Below are 12,836 nucleotides of genomic sequence, written 5' to 3' on the forward strand. Positions count from 1 at the left end.
ATACCAGACAGAATAGTGATCATTTCAACAACTTCATTTCAACACCCATGTCATTACAATGTCCTGCATCGAGGTTAGAGTGTTGGGCCAGTAACCGAATGGTTGCCGGTCTAAATGCCAGAGTTTAAGAGGTGGAAAAAAATGTAAATCTGTTGCTGTGCCCTTGAGCAAGGCATTTAACGTGTCAATGGTGGCCCTGGCCGTGACACCCCTGTGGGTGTCTTAGGGGGAGTTGGGATATGCAAGAAATACATTTACATTAAAACACTTGTAACAGGACAAATATAAGCAGGCCAGTGCGGCAGGAATCCGGAACCTTTTTTCTGCTGCAACTTTGTTTCTTTCGAATTGTATGGGCTGTAGAATTTTGATCCTGGTGGTCATGTGATTTTGATCAGCCTAGTTAGCTAACTGATAAAAGTCAACATTTCATTCTGTAGTAGGTACATTTTGTCGACTTTGCACAATAAGAGTTAGACTATAACTTATAATAATGCTGTTGGTGTTATCTGACGAACATAAGGAGCACCTGGGGTTTCTGCCAGAGGTGGACTCTGCGGGTAAATATGACTGTTAGCATGACAGCTAGCTAATGTTACCAGCTGTCATTAGACTAACTCAATCAACGCTAGATTCATTGTGTTTTAAAGTTATTAAACCAGCGAATACAGTGCAACAGATTCATAGATTGTCCTGTCTGTTATCAAGATGTTATTCTAGCTAACGTTCGCTACTTCCGTCTGCCTATAACGTTACTGTGCCTATCCAGAAACAACCTAGCTACCGATACCCATTGAGTGGATCTGAAATGACTAATGGGTATAACAATATGTCAAATGCCACTAGACTATCAGAGAGCAAGGGAGTGCTCATATATAACCCTAGGCGGGATAGGTGCTATGTCCTTACATGTTCTGTTTTTAAAGGCGAATTGGCTGTGGCAGCCAAAATACTCAATCTAAACGTGAATCGATACTCAATTGCGGTACGGTTATAGAAACATAGTTCCCTTTACTTTCATATCACATTAAAAAAAAAAGTTTGGCGTCCGTCTTACGTTTATACACGGACACCGGTTCGCACCGGTCGTCCACTCGGTCTGTAACATGGTAATATGTCCGTGTGGGAGCCCTAATCCTATAAAAGTTGTGTAGTAATTTAACCTTTTCATTTTTGAAAATAATTTCTCGCTGATATGGAATATACGTTCCTTAGGTTTCCAAAACCGTACCACAAGCGATGCGTATTAATATTTAGAGCAAGCTGGTCCGAGAAGATACTTTAGTCAATAGACGCTATCAATGGGCGCTAACATAATTAACGTCCATGAATAGGGTAACACAGTCCTTGGAAAATACTGAGTAACGTTAGGCTCCTTTAGTCCGTTATTGGGCTAGCCAGGGCAGCCGCCAGTGGGCTTTATGGCCCTACACTTTAACGCCCACAAGCTGCTGTCCAGCCTAGTGGTAGGCTAATGGTTATCTGGACCGGAGTCACAGGATCATTGCCACAAGTTTGAGGGGTAATATTTCTTGTTTTTCCTTATCAGTGGTTGGTGAATTTGGACGAATAGCGGTTGAGTTCCTGCGAAAGGGAACAAACCCTAAGATCTATGAGGGGGCTGCCAGTAAGTATCAGTTTCCAAGCTTGCATGATTCTTCCTACAAAACATTTTCTCTCTTCCTACTAAACATTTTCTCCAGGCGTAGCCTAGTGGTTAGAGCGTTGGACTAGTAACCGGAAGGTTGCAAGTTCAAACCCCCGAGCTGACAAGGTACAAATCTGTCGTTCTGCCCCTGAACAGGCAGTTAACCCACTGTTCCTAGGCCGTCATTGAAAATAAGAATTTGTTCTTAACTGACTTGCCTAGTTAAATAAAGGTATAAATAAATGTAAAGCTTTCATTCCATTTCTTTGTTCAACATGTTTTACATGGTAGACAACTAGTTTCCCCTCCTCACTGTGTCCTTCAGGGAAGCTGAGTGTTGACGCAGAGACCGTACAGCATGGTGTGGAGGGACTCATGTACCTGCTCACCGAGAGCTCCAAACTCATGGTGAGTGGGTACCTAGAGCCTGCCCTATACCCTTCCTACACCTAACACACTGAGGGGTGAGAAGTTAGACAGAGGAGTGTGCTAGTCTCTAACTAGCACACTTACATTGAGGCAGCTCTCGGAAGAGTTCAGAATGAATTGCCATGTTAAGCCTGTTCTCTGCCTTGTGTATGTGTTGCAGATCTCTGAGGTGGACTTTCAGGACTCAGTGCTGGTGCTGGGCTTCACCGAGGAGCTGAACCACCTGCTGCAGCAGCTCTACCTGGAAAACAGGAAGGAGATCCGACACATCCTGGGTGAACTCACCCCCTCACTGCCACACTACCACAACCTGGAATGGAGGCTGGACGTGCAGGTACTCTGTTGTCCGTTTGTTTTCTCTGTCTGCATGTCTCTCTGTTGGCCTGTCTGTGTGTCTGCTTTTTTGTGCGTGCAGGGTTGCTAAGTCTGCGGTTTCCCTGACAAATTTGGATACTTTGACAACGATGTCGCGGGTGAAAATGTATTGGTTGTGGGTTTTTGGCCTATAGTCAGTCAGATTAGGCTGCCGGTCGGGAAAAATACAATGTTTGTTGTTGACAAGCATATTCAGTTCATATCCATGTTATTAATATTTATTTCAGCAGGCTATTGGGAAACACTTAACTCAAATTCGCCTCTCTATTCATGTTACGGGGAGCCTCTGAGAATAACATTGATGTATACACGGACACGGTGACTGAGTTTATCAGGAAGTGTATAGGGGATGTTGTTCCCACTGTGACTATTAAAACCTACCCAAACCAGAAACCGTGGATAAATGGCAGTATTCACGCAAAACTGAAAACGTGAACCACCGCATTTAACCATGGCAAGGTGACTGGGAATATGTTTGAATACAAACAGTGTAGTCTTGAAGCAAGTAGGGACAGCATACTGGAATAGGGAGAGATTGAATATGTCCGTAAACATACCAGCCAGCTGGTTTGCGCATGCTCTGAGGACGCGGCTGGGGATGCCGTCTGGGCTGGTACCTTGCGAGGGTTAACACGCTTAAATGTATATGGCAGGGTCTACAGACAATCACGGACTACAAAAGGAAAACCAGCCACGTCGCAGACACCGACATCTTGCTTCCGGACAAGCTAAACACCTTCTTCGCCCGCTTTGAGGATAACACAGTGCCACCGACGCGGCCCGCTAAGAACTGTGGGCTCTCTTTCTCTGTGGCCGACGTGAGTAAGACAGTTAAACGTGTTAAACCTCGCAAGGCTGCCGGCCCAGACGACATCCCTAGCCGTGTCCTCAGAGCATGCGCAGACCAGCTGGCTGGAGTGTTTACAGACATATTCAATCAACCCTTATCTTAGTCTGCTGAGCCTACATGCTTCAAGATGGCTACCATTGTTCCTGTACCCAAGAAAGCAAAGGTAATTGAACTAAATGACTTTCGCCCCGTAGTACTCACTTCTGTCATCATGAAGTGCTTTGAGACTAGTCAAGGATCATATCACCTCCACCTTACCTGACGCCCTAGACCCACTTCAATTTGCTTATCGCCCCAATAGGGCAATCGTCAGCACATTTCCCTATCCCATCTGGACAATCTGGACAATACCTATGTAAGAATGTTGTTCATTGACTATAGCTCCGCCTTCACCATAGTAGCCTCCAAGCTCATCATTAAGCTTGAGGCCCTGGGTCTGAACCCCTCCCTGTGCAACTGGCCCTGGACTTCCTGACGGGCCGTCCCCAGGTGGTGAAGGTAGGAAACAACACCTCCACTTCGCTGATCCTCAACAATGGGGCCTCACAAGGATGTGTGCTCAGCCCCCTCCTGTACTCCCTGTTCACCTATTACTGCGTGGCCAGACACGCCTCCAACTCAATCATCTTGTTTCCAGACGACACAACAGTAGTAGGCTTGTTTACCAACAATGACAAGACCGCCTTCAGGGAGGAGGTGAAGGATCTGGGAGTGTGGTGCCAGGAAAATAGCATCTCAATCAATGTCAACAAAACAAAGGAGATGATTGTGGACTTTAGGAAACAGCAGAGGGATCACCCCCCCCCCCCCCCCCCCCCCCCCCCCCCCCATCCACATTGATGGGACTGCAGTGGAGAAGGTGGAAAGTTTTAAGTTCCTCGGCGTACACATCACTGACAATCTGTAATGGTCCATCCACACAGACAGTGTGGTGAAATTCGCCTTAGCCCCTAAGACCCTCAAACTTTAAAGATGCACAATTGAGAGCATCCTGTCGGGCTGTATCACCGCCTGGTACGGCAACTGCACCGCCCGCAACCGTACGGTTCTCCAGAGGGTGGTATGGTCATCCCAACGCATCACCGGGGGGGGGGGGGGGCACTACCGGTCCTGCTGGACACCTACAGCACCCGATGTCACAGGAAGGCCAACCCTCGAGCCACGGCCTGTTCACCCCGCTACCATCTAAAAGGCGAGGTCAGTACAGGTGCATCAAAGCTGGGATTGAGACTGAAAAACAGATTCTCTATCTCAAGGCCATCGGACTGCTAAATAGCCATCATTAACCGGCTACCACCCGGTTACTCAACCCTGCACCTTAGAGGCTGCTGCCCTATATATACATAGACATATACAGTACCAGTCAAGTTTTAACACTTACTCATTCAAGGGTTTTTCTTTATTTATACTATTTTTCTACATTGTAGAATAATAGTGAAGACATCAAAACTATGAAATAACACATGAAATAACACACATGGAATCATGTAGTAACCACAAAATATATTTTAGATTCTTCAAAGTAGCCACCTTTTTGCCTTGATGACAGCTTTGCACACTCTTTGCTTGTTCCTAATATTTATATATTTCTTAATTCCATTCTTTTACTTTTAGATTTGTGTATATTGTTGTGAATTGTTAGATACTACTGCATTGTTGGAACTAGGAACACAAGCATTTCACTACACCCGCAATAACATCTGCTAAATATGTGTATGCAATCAAATTTTGATTTGATAAATGATTCTGTCAATTTGAACTAAGCAAGCTGCTAAATTGTTCACCCTACGTCTTGCCTAGGCTATTGTAGGACTACATCTAATTTCAGATCGCCTATCAGGGGCTATAGTCAGCCTGCATCTCGTTTAGCAAACCATGGCAAAGGTGAATTACTATCATAAACCTAGATTTTAGTGTGTAGCCTATCCCTATTGAAACGACAAGTCATTCTCGTAGAAAGGCCATTTTTATACATTTCTTAAATTAATTATATTTTTTCTCTTAACATCCGGCACAATTGCCAGAAAATAGTTTTAACATTTTTTTTTTTTGGGGGGAAGTTCGTTCAAGTGTTGCTTGTGCTGAGGTTCCTCTGTCAAACTCACTCCCATCTCCTGTTGGATTTATCTGTAGTTATGCACATGTGCAAAAGGGATTTATTTACAATTATAAACTGGGCTCGAGCCCGGAATGCTGATTGGCTGAAAGCTGTGTTCAATAAGACTATATACCATGTGTATGACATGGTGTTTATTTTTTTACTGTTCTAATTACGTTGGTAACCAGTTTATAATATCAATAAGGCACCTCGGGGGTTAGTGGTATATGGCCAATATACCACGGCTAAGGGCTGTATCCAGGCACTCCACGTCTTTATTAGGTCACCTCCTAGTGGTATATGGCCAATATACCACGGCTAAGGGATGTATTCTTGTGACATATTCAAATGTCTTTATTAGGTCACCTCCTAGTGGTATATGGCCAATATACCATGGCTAAGGGATGTATTCTTGTGACATATTCAAATGTCTTTATTAGGTCACCTCCTAGTGGTATATGGCCAATATACCACGGCTAAGGGATGTATTCTGGTGACATATTCAAATGTCTTTATTAGGTCACCTCCTAGCTCGCAATAAGTTTTTAATGAAAACCAAGTGTTGCTTCTAACGTCATTACAAGTTACGCCGATATTCCTGCCTGATAACGTCATGGAAAAATAGTTTTTATTGAATAAATGCTGCAATTTTTTAGGGGGGAGAGGGGCTAGTTAGACCTGTGTGTGAGTGGAGTCTTTCTGTGTTTGTCTCTCTTTGATGGTACATCAATTCAGTTTGTAAAAATAAAAAGTCCCCCTCCCATCTCTCTCCTCTAGCTGGCTAGTCGTGCCCTCCGGCAGCAGGTTAAGCCTACAGTGACTATGAAGCTGCACCTGGAGGAGAGTGGAGGTGATAAGAGCGCTAAGGTACTACAGACTGACCCTGCCACCCTGATGCACCTCATCCAGGAGCTGGAGAAAGCCTTAGCTGAGCTCAAGACCACCCATTGCCGCAGGATCCTACGCAACATCAAATAGTGACCTCCGACTGACACAACTATTGTCCGTTATTGAACTGGGACATCACTGATCTGGACGCGTGCAACATCAAGTCCTTTGGACACAGATTCCTGTGCAACATCAAACAGGGTTCTATTCCTTGACCCCGGAACCCTATGTAAGAGCAAATAGGGTCCCCCCTGACATGAAATTATTTCTCAACTTTGAATTGAGCTCTGCCAGCAGAGGGCGCTACAGCTTACCCTGCATCAGGAATAGCAGGGATAGGAGATGGGCCACTATCACATAGGATAAAACTTTGTTGCCTGAAGTGCTTATGTCTCCTTTTTTACTTTCTGTTTGGATCAAGACCCATAGCCACAGAGTGTCTTGGAGTAGGAGGGCTTATCTAGGATCAGTTTAGCCTTTTAGATCATAATGAATCAGATTTATATGGACAGATCCTAGATCAGCTCTCACCTACTCTGAGACGCTTTGTGGACACAGGCCCTGGGAGAGCTGATCAGGAAAAGTGAAATAAAAATGGCAGAGGCCACCTGGGGTATGCTATCACTTGTGCAGTTTTATTCTGATCAGGGAGGGAGATGAGGCCACACTAAGGTGTGAATTCAAAGAATTCAATCCTTTTTGTTTCAATATGAACCCTTTTCTTTTACAGGTTAATATGTTTAGGCCCGGTCCCAGATCTGGTCTCCCTCACAGCCCGGTCCCAGATCTGTGGTCTCCATTGCCATCCAAGGCATTGCAATTCTAATTCACTTAGCTAATGGCAATCACAATAACCAGATCAGAATTAGGTGGGAGGTTATTTTGGGCATTTCTAATGTGGTATGTTGAGGTTACTGATGGATATTTTCTAACCTTGTGGAAACACAGCACTTGGCAAAAGCCCTCAGTTGTAATCATGCAGTGCTTTTGCATTCAATTTCTTTGATCATTGAATTTGTTCACCTTCACATGTAAAAGTGTTAATTGTATTTTATATCACGTTTTTTGTGCTAACATTTTTTTGGGGGGGATAGCCTTGATTCTTTTCACCGACCAATTGGCCCTTTGCTAAGCCCTGCCCCAGAATGTTGGGCAACCAATCGCATCACTCAAATGGATAGCAACTGTCGTCATGTCCGACTCGGACAAGCTCCCGTTTAAATCACATGAAATCCAGTGAGGACTATGGCAAAAAGTTTTCTTTAAAAACAACATTTTGCCTACATGGCTAAATAACTGAACAGTGCAGCAGGAGTACTTGATACTGTGATTCCTGAAATACAGAGCCTGTTTGAGTATTTTTCAAATCTGAAATGATACTAATAACATTGTTTGCTAGTTCAGCTGGGTAGCTAACTCTTTCTCATTGGTCACCAAAATGTAGCTGACGCTAGCTAGCCACTTAATATAACTTGTTTTCTCAATGTATGTTAGCTAGCTAAGTTAGCAATGTTATGAATACAACTCCTATCTGGTATCGACTTCAGGATATGATTTGAAAGCGCTAGTTGGCTCCAAAGGGGGTTATAGTTTTGACTGCATGCTGACAGTGAATTCAGAGCCTTTCAGTGGCTAGCTGCACCACTAGCATAATTTGATCAGGTTCTCGGGAAACAATTGTAATGACAGTCCCACTACAACATACCCAAGAGTTTCCTGATGAGCAAATGTTTATTTTCATTATGTATTAGAAAACACAGTTTGAGATCATTGTGAGGGGATGTCGTCAGTGGTTGAATGGGGAATTGGACAGCACTGGAAAATGTTTTCCGATGTTGCAACAGTAACCAAGGAGGGGGCGGGCATAGAGAAGGGTCAATTATGGAGGACGGTGAGAGAACACTGCACTGTATAATGTAGAGGATTCAGAATGTGTTCTTTCTGTTATACATCAAGTGTTAATTTTTTGTTTTACTTCTGCATGTCTGACTAATGTATTCTTCTAGGATTTCTGATGATTTTTTGAGTGGCTGAATGTTACTTTGAATTTTATAAAGCAAAGAAGTTAAAATGTTTACCTGCGACTGTTTCTTGAGCAATAGAGAACACTATTTAGATATTGCTGTCTATTCATTTTTCAAAGACTGATGAAGTCAGGTTTTCGTGAGTAAATTTTTTTGTGAACACATGCCTGTTCATTGGTTTATAATAGTATTACTTCTCAAATAGGGAATGATTACACATAAATACCTCCATCAGCAAACTACTAAACAAAACAGCTACTTAGGCCAATCAACTCAACTTTGCTTCTGTTTTTATTTTGATGTATGTTATCGGTAAACCACCACTATCAGCAAAACGACAGCAGAGACTTGACTGAGACCTAATTCAACTCCTATGGCAGTCTTAAGACACAGTAGGCTGGAGAATATAGTAGCTGGAAATGAACCTTTGCGGGGGTTGCCCGGCCCTATTCCTAATTACAGTACCTATCCCTCCTATGAAGTTCATACTGAATGGAATTCTAGCTGGGGGAAGGAACTAGGGGAGAAATAGAACCGGGCCAATATGGTGGCTGGAAAGTTACTGTCTTGGCTCCAGACCATACCAGATAGAATTTGCCTCTAGGCACTGATCTCGGATCAGCTTACCCTCCCTTGCAATGTAGGGGAAAATTTGAATTTGGCCTATATTACTATAGCCCATAGAAATGCATCGAATAAGACATTCAGAAATGTGGTATAAGATATAAGAAAGCATTTCTATTTAACTAGACAAATTCATATTTACAATGACGGCCTAAGAACAGTGGGTTAACTACCTTGTTCAGGGGCAGAACGGCAGATTTTTGCCTTGTCAGCTCTGGGATTCGATCTAGCAACCTTTTGGTTACTGCCCCACCACTACAGACACCTGCCCTGAAATTATACAGTACCATTCAACAGTTTGGACACACCTACTCATTCAAGGGTTTTTCTTTATTTTTACTATTTTCTACATTGTAGAATAATAGGGAAGACAACAAAACTATGAAATAACACATATGGAATCATATAGTAACCAAAACAGTGTTAAACAAATCAAAATATTGTATTCCTCAAAGTATCCACCCTTTGCCTTGATGACAGCTTTGCACACTCTTGGCATTCTCTCAACCAGCTTCACCTGGAATGCTTTTCCAACAGTCTTGAAGGAGTTCCCACATATGCTGAGCACTTGTCTGCTTTTCCTTCACACTGCAGTCCCAATTCATCCCAACTCATCCCGAACCATCTCAATTTGAGTTGAGGTTGGGTGATTGTCATCTGATGCAGCACTCCACCTCCTCCTTGGTCAATTGGCCCTTGCACAGCCTGGAGGTGTTAGGGTTGTTGTCCTGTTGGAAGTTGAACATTCTCCCCAGTCTGAGGTCCTGAGCGCTCTGGAGCAGGTTTTCATCAAAGATCTCTCTGTACTTTGCTCCGTTCATCTTTCCCGACTGGTCTCCCAGTCCGTGCCACTAAAAAACATCCCCACAGCATGATGCAGCCACCACCACGCTTCGCCGTATGGATGGTACCAGGTTTCCTCTAGACGTGACACTTGGCATTCAGGCTAAAAAGTTTAATCTTGGTTTCATCAGACCAGAGAATCTTGTTGCTCATGGTCTCAATTTTGTCAAACTCCATGAGGGCTGTCATGTGTCTTTTACTAAGGAGTTACTTCCACCTGGCCACTACCATGAAGGCCATCGGGTCAGGCCATCGGGTCAGAGTGATCATTGGGTTCTTGGTCACCCCCCGTTTTCCCCGAGCGGCCAGCCCTAGGAAGAGTCTTGGTGGTTCCAAACTTATTTCATTTAAGAATGATGGTGTTCTTGGGGACATTCAAAGCTGCAGAAATGTTTTGTTACCCTTCCCCCAGATCTGTGCCTCGACACAATCCTGTCTCGGAGCTCTAGGGACAATTCCTTCGACCTCATAGCTTGGTTTTTGACATGCACTGTCAACTGTGGGACCTTATATAGACAGGTGTGTGCCTTTCCAAATCATGTCCAATGAATTGAATTTATGACAGGTGGACTCTAGTCAAGTTGTAGAAACATCAAGGATGATCAATGGAAACAGGAAGCACCTGAGCTCAATTTCGACTCTCATAGCAAAGGGTCTGAATACTTACGCAAAAAAGGTATTTCTGTTTTTTTTTAAATTTTCAATAAATTTGATAACATTTAAAATAAATACTGTTTTCGCTTTGTCATTATGGGATATTGTGTTTAGATTTAGGAAAACGTTTATTTAATCCATTTTAGAATAAGGCTGAAACATAAAAATGTGGAAAAATTCCAAGGGGTCTGAATACTTTCTGAATGCCGTGTTCCAAACAACTGGGAAGAATATTAGGTCAAATCATGACGTCAGTGATCTTCAGGTCGGAAAGTCACAGCTCTAGAAAGAGTCTCTATTTCAGATGACTGTTCAAACCAATTTTGTTTTTCTCCCAGTCTGAGCGATTTTTTTCCCCGTGTTTCCAGTTGTTTTGAACGCTCGGAAGTCGGCGAGTTCCGAGCTCCCAGTTGTTCAATAACACAGGTGCTTCCTGTGTAATCACGTCAACTTACTGCACTTCCTGGAACCATCTTCACAGTTCAGACCCTATTTGAGGCTGAATACTAAAAGTTATTGTATCATTAAAACACAACTGATGTGTCTGAGAACATATTTAGATCAGTTGAATGTAGTCATTCAGAAAGCCTTTATAAATAACATATTACATACCAGTACAATGCAACAATAATACAATGACATGCTTGTAATCAACTTATGATCATTATTCATCTTGAAGATGATGAAAGATCATAACAGGTTGTGCAGGCATGTACAGACATAACACAAACAACTTAAACATACCAACAAGACAAAAATTCCTATTGTCAAATATCAGATGTAAATTTTTTTTTAACCTTTATTGAACTAGGCAAGTCAGTTAATTTTTAATAAAAAAAAAAAAAATGTATTTCACCTTTATTTAACCAGGTAGGCTAGTTGAGAACACCTTTATTTAACCAGGTAGGCTAGTTGAGAACAAGTTCTCATTTACAACTGCGACCTGGTCAAGATAAAGCATAGCAGTGTGAACAGACAACACAGAGTTACACATGGAGTAAACAATTAACAAGTCAATAACACAGTAGGAAAAAAAAGAACAAATTCTTATTTACAATGACGGCCTACACCGGCCAAACCCGGACAACGCTGGGCCAATTGTGCGCTGCCCTATGGGACTCCCAATCACAGCCGGTTGTGATACAGCCTGGATTCAAACCAGGGTGTCTGTAGTGACACCTCTAGCACTGAGATGCAGTGCCTTAGACTGCTGCGCCACTCGGGAGCCCCCGAGTAAGTAAGCCCTGACTGTATCCCATAGATCTACCTCTTAACCCCCAGACTATTGAGGGGGCTGCTATAGAGTTCAGGGGTCAGGATAGATCCAGTGACAGGTGTGTTTCTCAGGGTACGGGTTGGGTGGAGGTGTGTGTATGGAGGGTCAAGGGGTTCTGTGTCAGATATCTGCTGAACTTCTGGCAAAGTCAACTGTTCTCAGAGACAGATGCACATCGCCAGAGAGCTTACCTCAGAGACAGTCAGAGCCGTGTGTGTGTGTATGAATCAGAATTGCAGGCACAGCTAAAAAAAACGAGAATGAGTACTGTGGGAGTGAATTCATCCTAATCCTTTAAAGATACTGTCCAGTATTTCCAGATGTTTTGTATAAAATATGATCTATACCAATGCTTGTACTTTATGGAAGGAACAGTATGTGACATACAAGCAGCTTTTCTGTGTTGCAATGGTGTGGGCGTATACCGGTCATAAAAAATATTCACACGAGTTGACCAGTGTTGATTGTTGTCCAGTTCAGTCAATGAGGCAGGATGAAATCAATCTCTATGAGAAAATAGCACACATTTGTCTAAACTGTCTTGAGATACAAGTTTGAGATTTTTAAAATGGATTTTTATTAAATGATTTATTTATGCTTTGGGAAACAAATACGAATATAAGACGAGTCAACAACATTATTTGGGTATGAGTTAACAGAATATGAACTTTAATGAGAGACTGACTCTTACATAATAATTCTAATTCTTTATTTACCTTCAGTTCAAATGATGTCTCCACTATGGATGTAGTCGATGTTATGTGGTTGAATATGATCCCTGTTCACTGACTGCCCTGCCATCCGATCGGGGCTTTTCCTGGCATGCCAGACAGCTTGGGGTTTGGGCTTTGGTTGGGCATGCAATGTTACATCAGGATGACTGGTGGCTTGTGGCTGTATTATAATTTTTTTATTTGACCTTTATTTAACTAGGCAAGTCAGTTAATGACACATTCTTATTTTCAATGACGGCCTAGGTACAGTGGGTTAACTGCCTTGTTCAGGGGCAGAACGACCCTGTCAGCTTGGGGATTCAATCTTGCAACCTTTCAGTTACTAGTCCAATGCTCTAACCACTCAGCTACCTGCCGCCCTAAGTACAGTATCTGTGAGTGCTGTGGCTACAA

General features: G+C 42.9%; 1 protein-coding gene across 2 annotated transcripts; it reads left to right on the top strand.

The window, feature by feature from the left end:
- The first annotated feature begins 316 nt into the window (after nucleotides 1-316).
- Nucleotides 317-8,363, top strand: commd2 (COMM domain containing 2). 2 transcript variants are annotated; one of them, XM_020471665.2, is made up of 5 exons: nucleotides 317-560; nucleotides 1,550-1,627; nucleotides 1,974-2,056; nucleotides 2,238-2,411; nucleotides 6,178-8,363. In XM_020471665.2, exons 1-5 carry the CDS (start codon nucleotides 494-496, stop codon nucleotides 6,376-6,378), a joined length of 603 nt encoding a protein of 200 aa, XP_020327254.1. In that variant the 5' UTR covers nucleotides 317-493; the 3' UTR covers nucleotides 6,379-8,363. The 2 variants fall into 2 exon arrangements, with proteins under 2 accessions (XP_020327254.1, XP_020327255.1); XM_020471666.2 differs by having other exon boundaries at nucleotides 317-439.
- Nucleotides 8,364-12,836: the final 4,473 nt, after the last annotated feature.

The sequence above is a fragment of the Oncorhynchus kisutch genome, linkage group LG13, assembly GCF_002021735.2.
Source record: "Oncorhynchus kisutch isolate 150728-3 linkage group LG13, Okis_V2, whole genome shotgun sequence".
Taxonomy (NCBI): Eukaryota; Metazoa; Chordata; class Actinopteri; order Salmoniformes; family Salmonidae; genus Oncorhynchus; species Oncorhynchus kisutch.

What these genes read in the sequence shown, in the direction of transcription:
- commd2 (XM_020471665.2), top strand. Translation starts at nt 494, where the DNA reads ATGCTGTTGGTGTTATCTGACGAACATAAGGAGCACCTGGGGTTTCTG. An exon ending in GCCAGAGGTGGACTCTGCGG is followed by an intron (nt 561 to 1,549) that starts GTAAATATGACT and finishes TTTCCTTATCAG; the next exon opens with TGGTTGGTGAATTTGGACGA. An exon ending in AATGGAGGCTGGACGTGCAG is followed by an intron (nt 2,412 to 6,177) that starts GTACTCTGTTGT and finishes TCTCTCCTCTAG; the next exon opens with CTGGCTAGTCGTGCCCTCCG.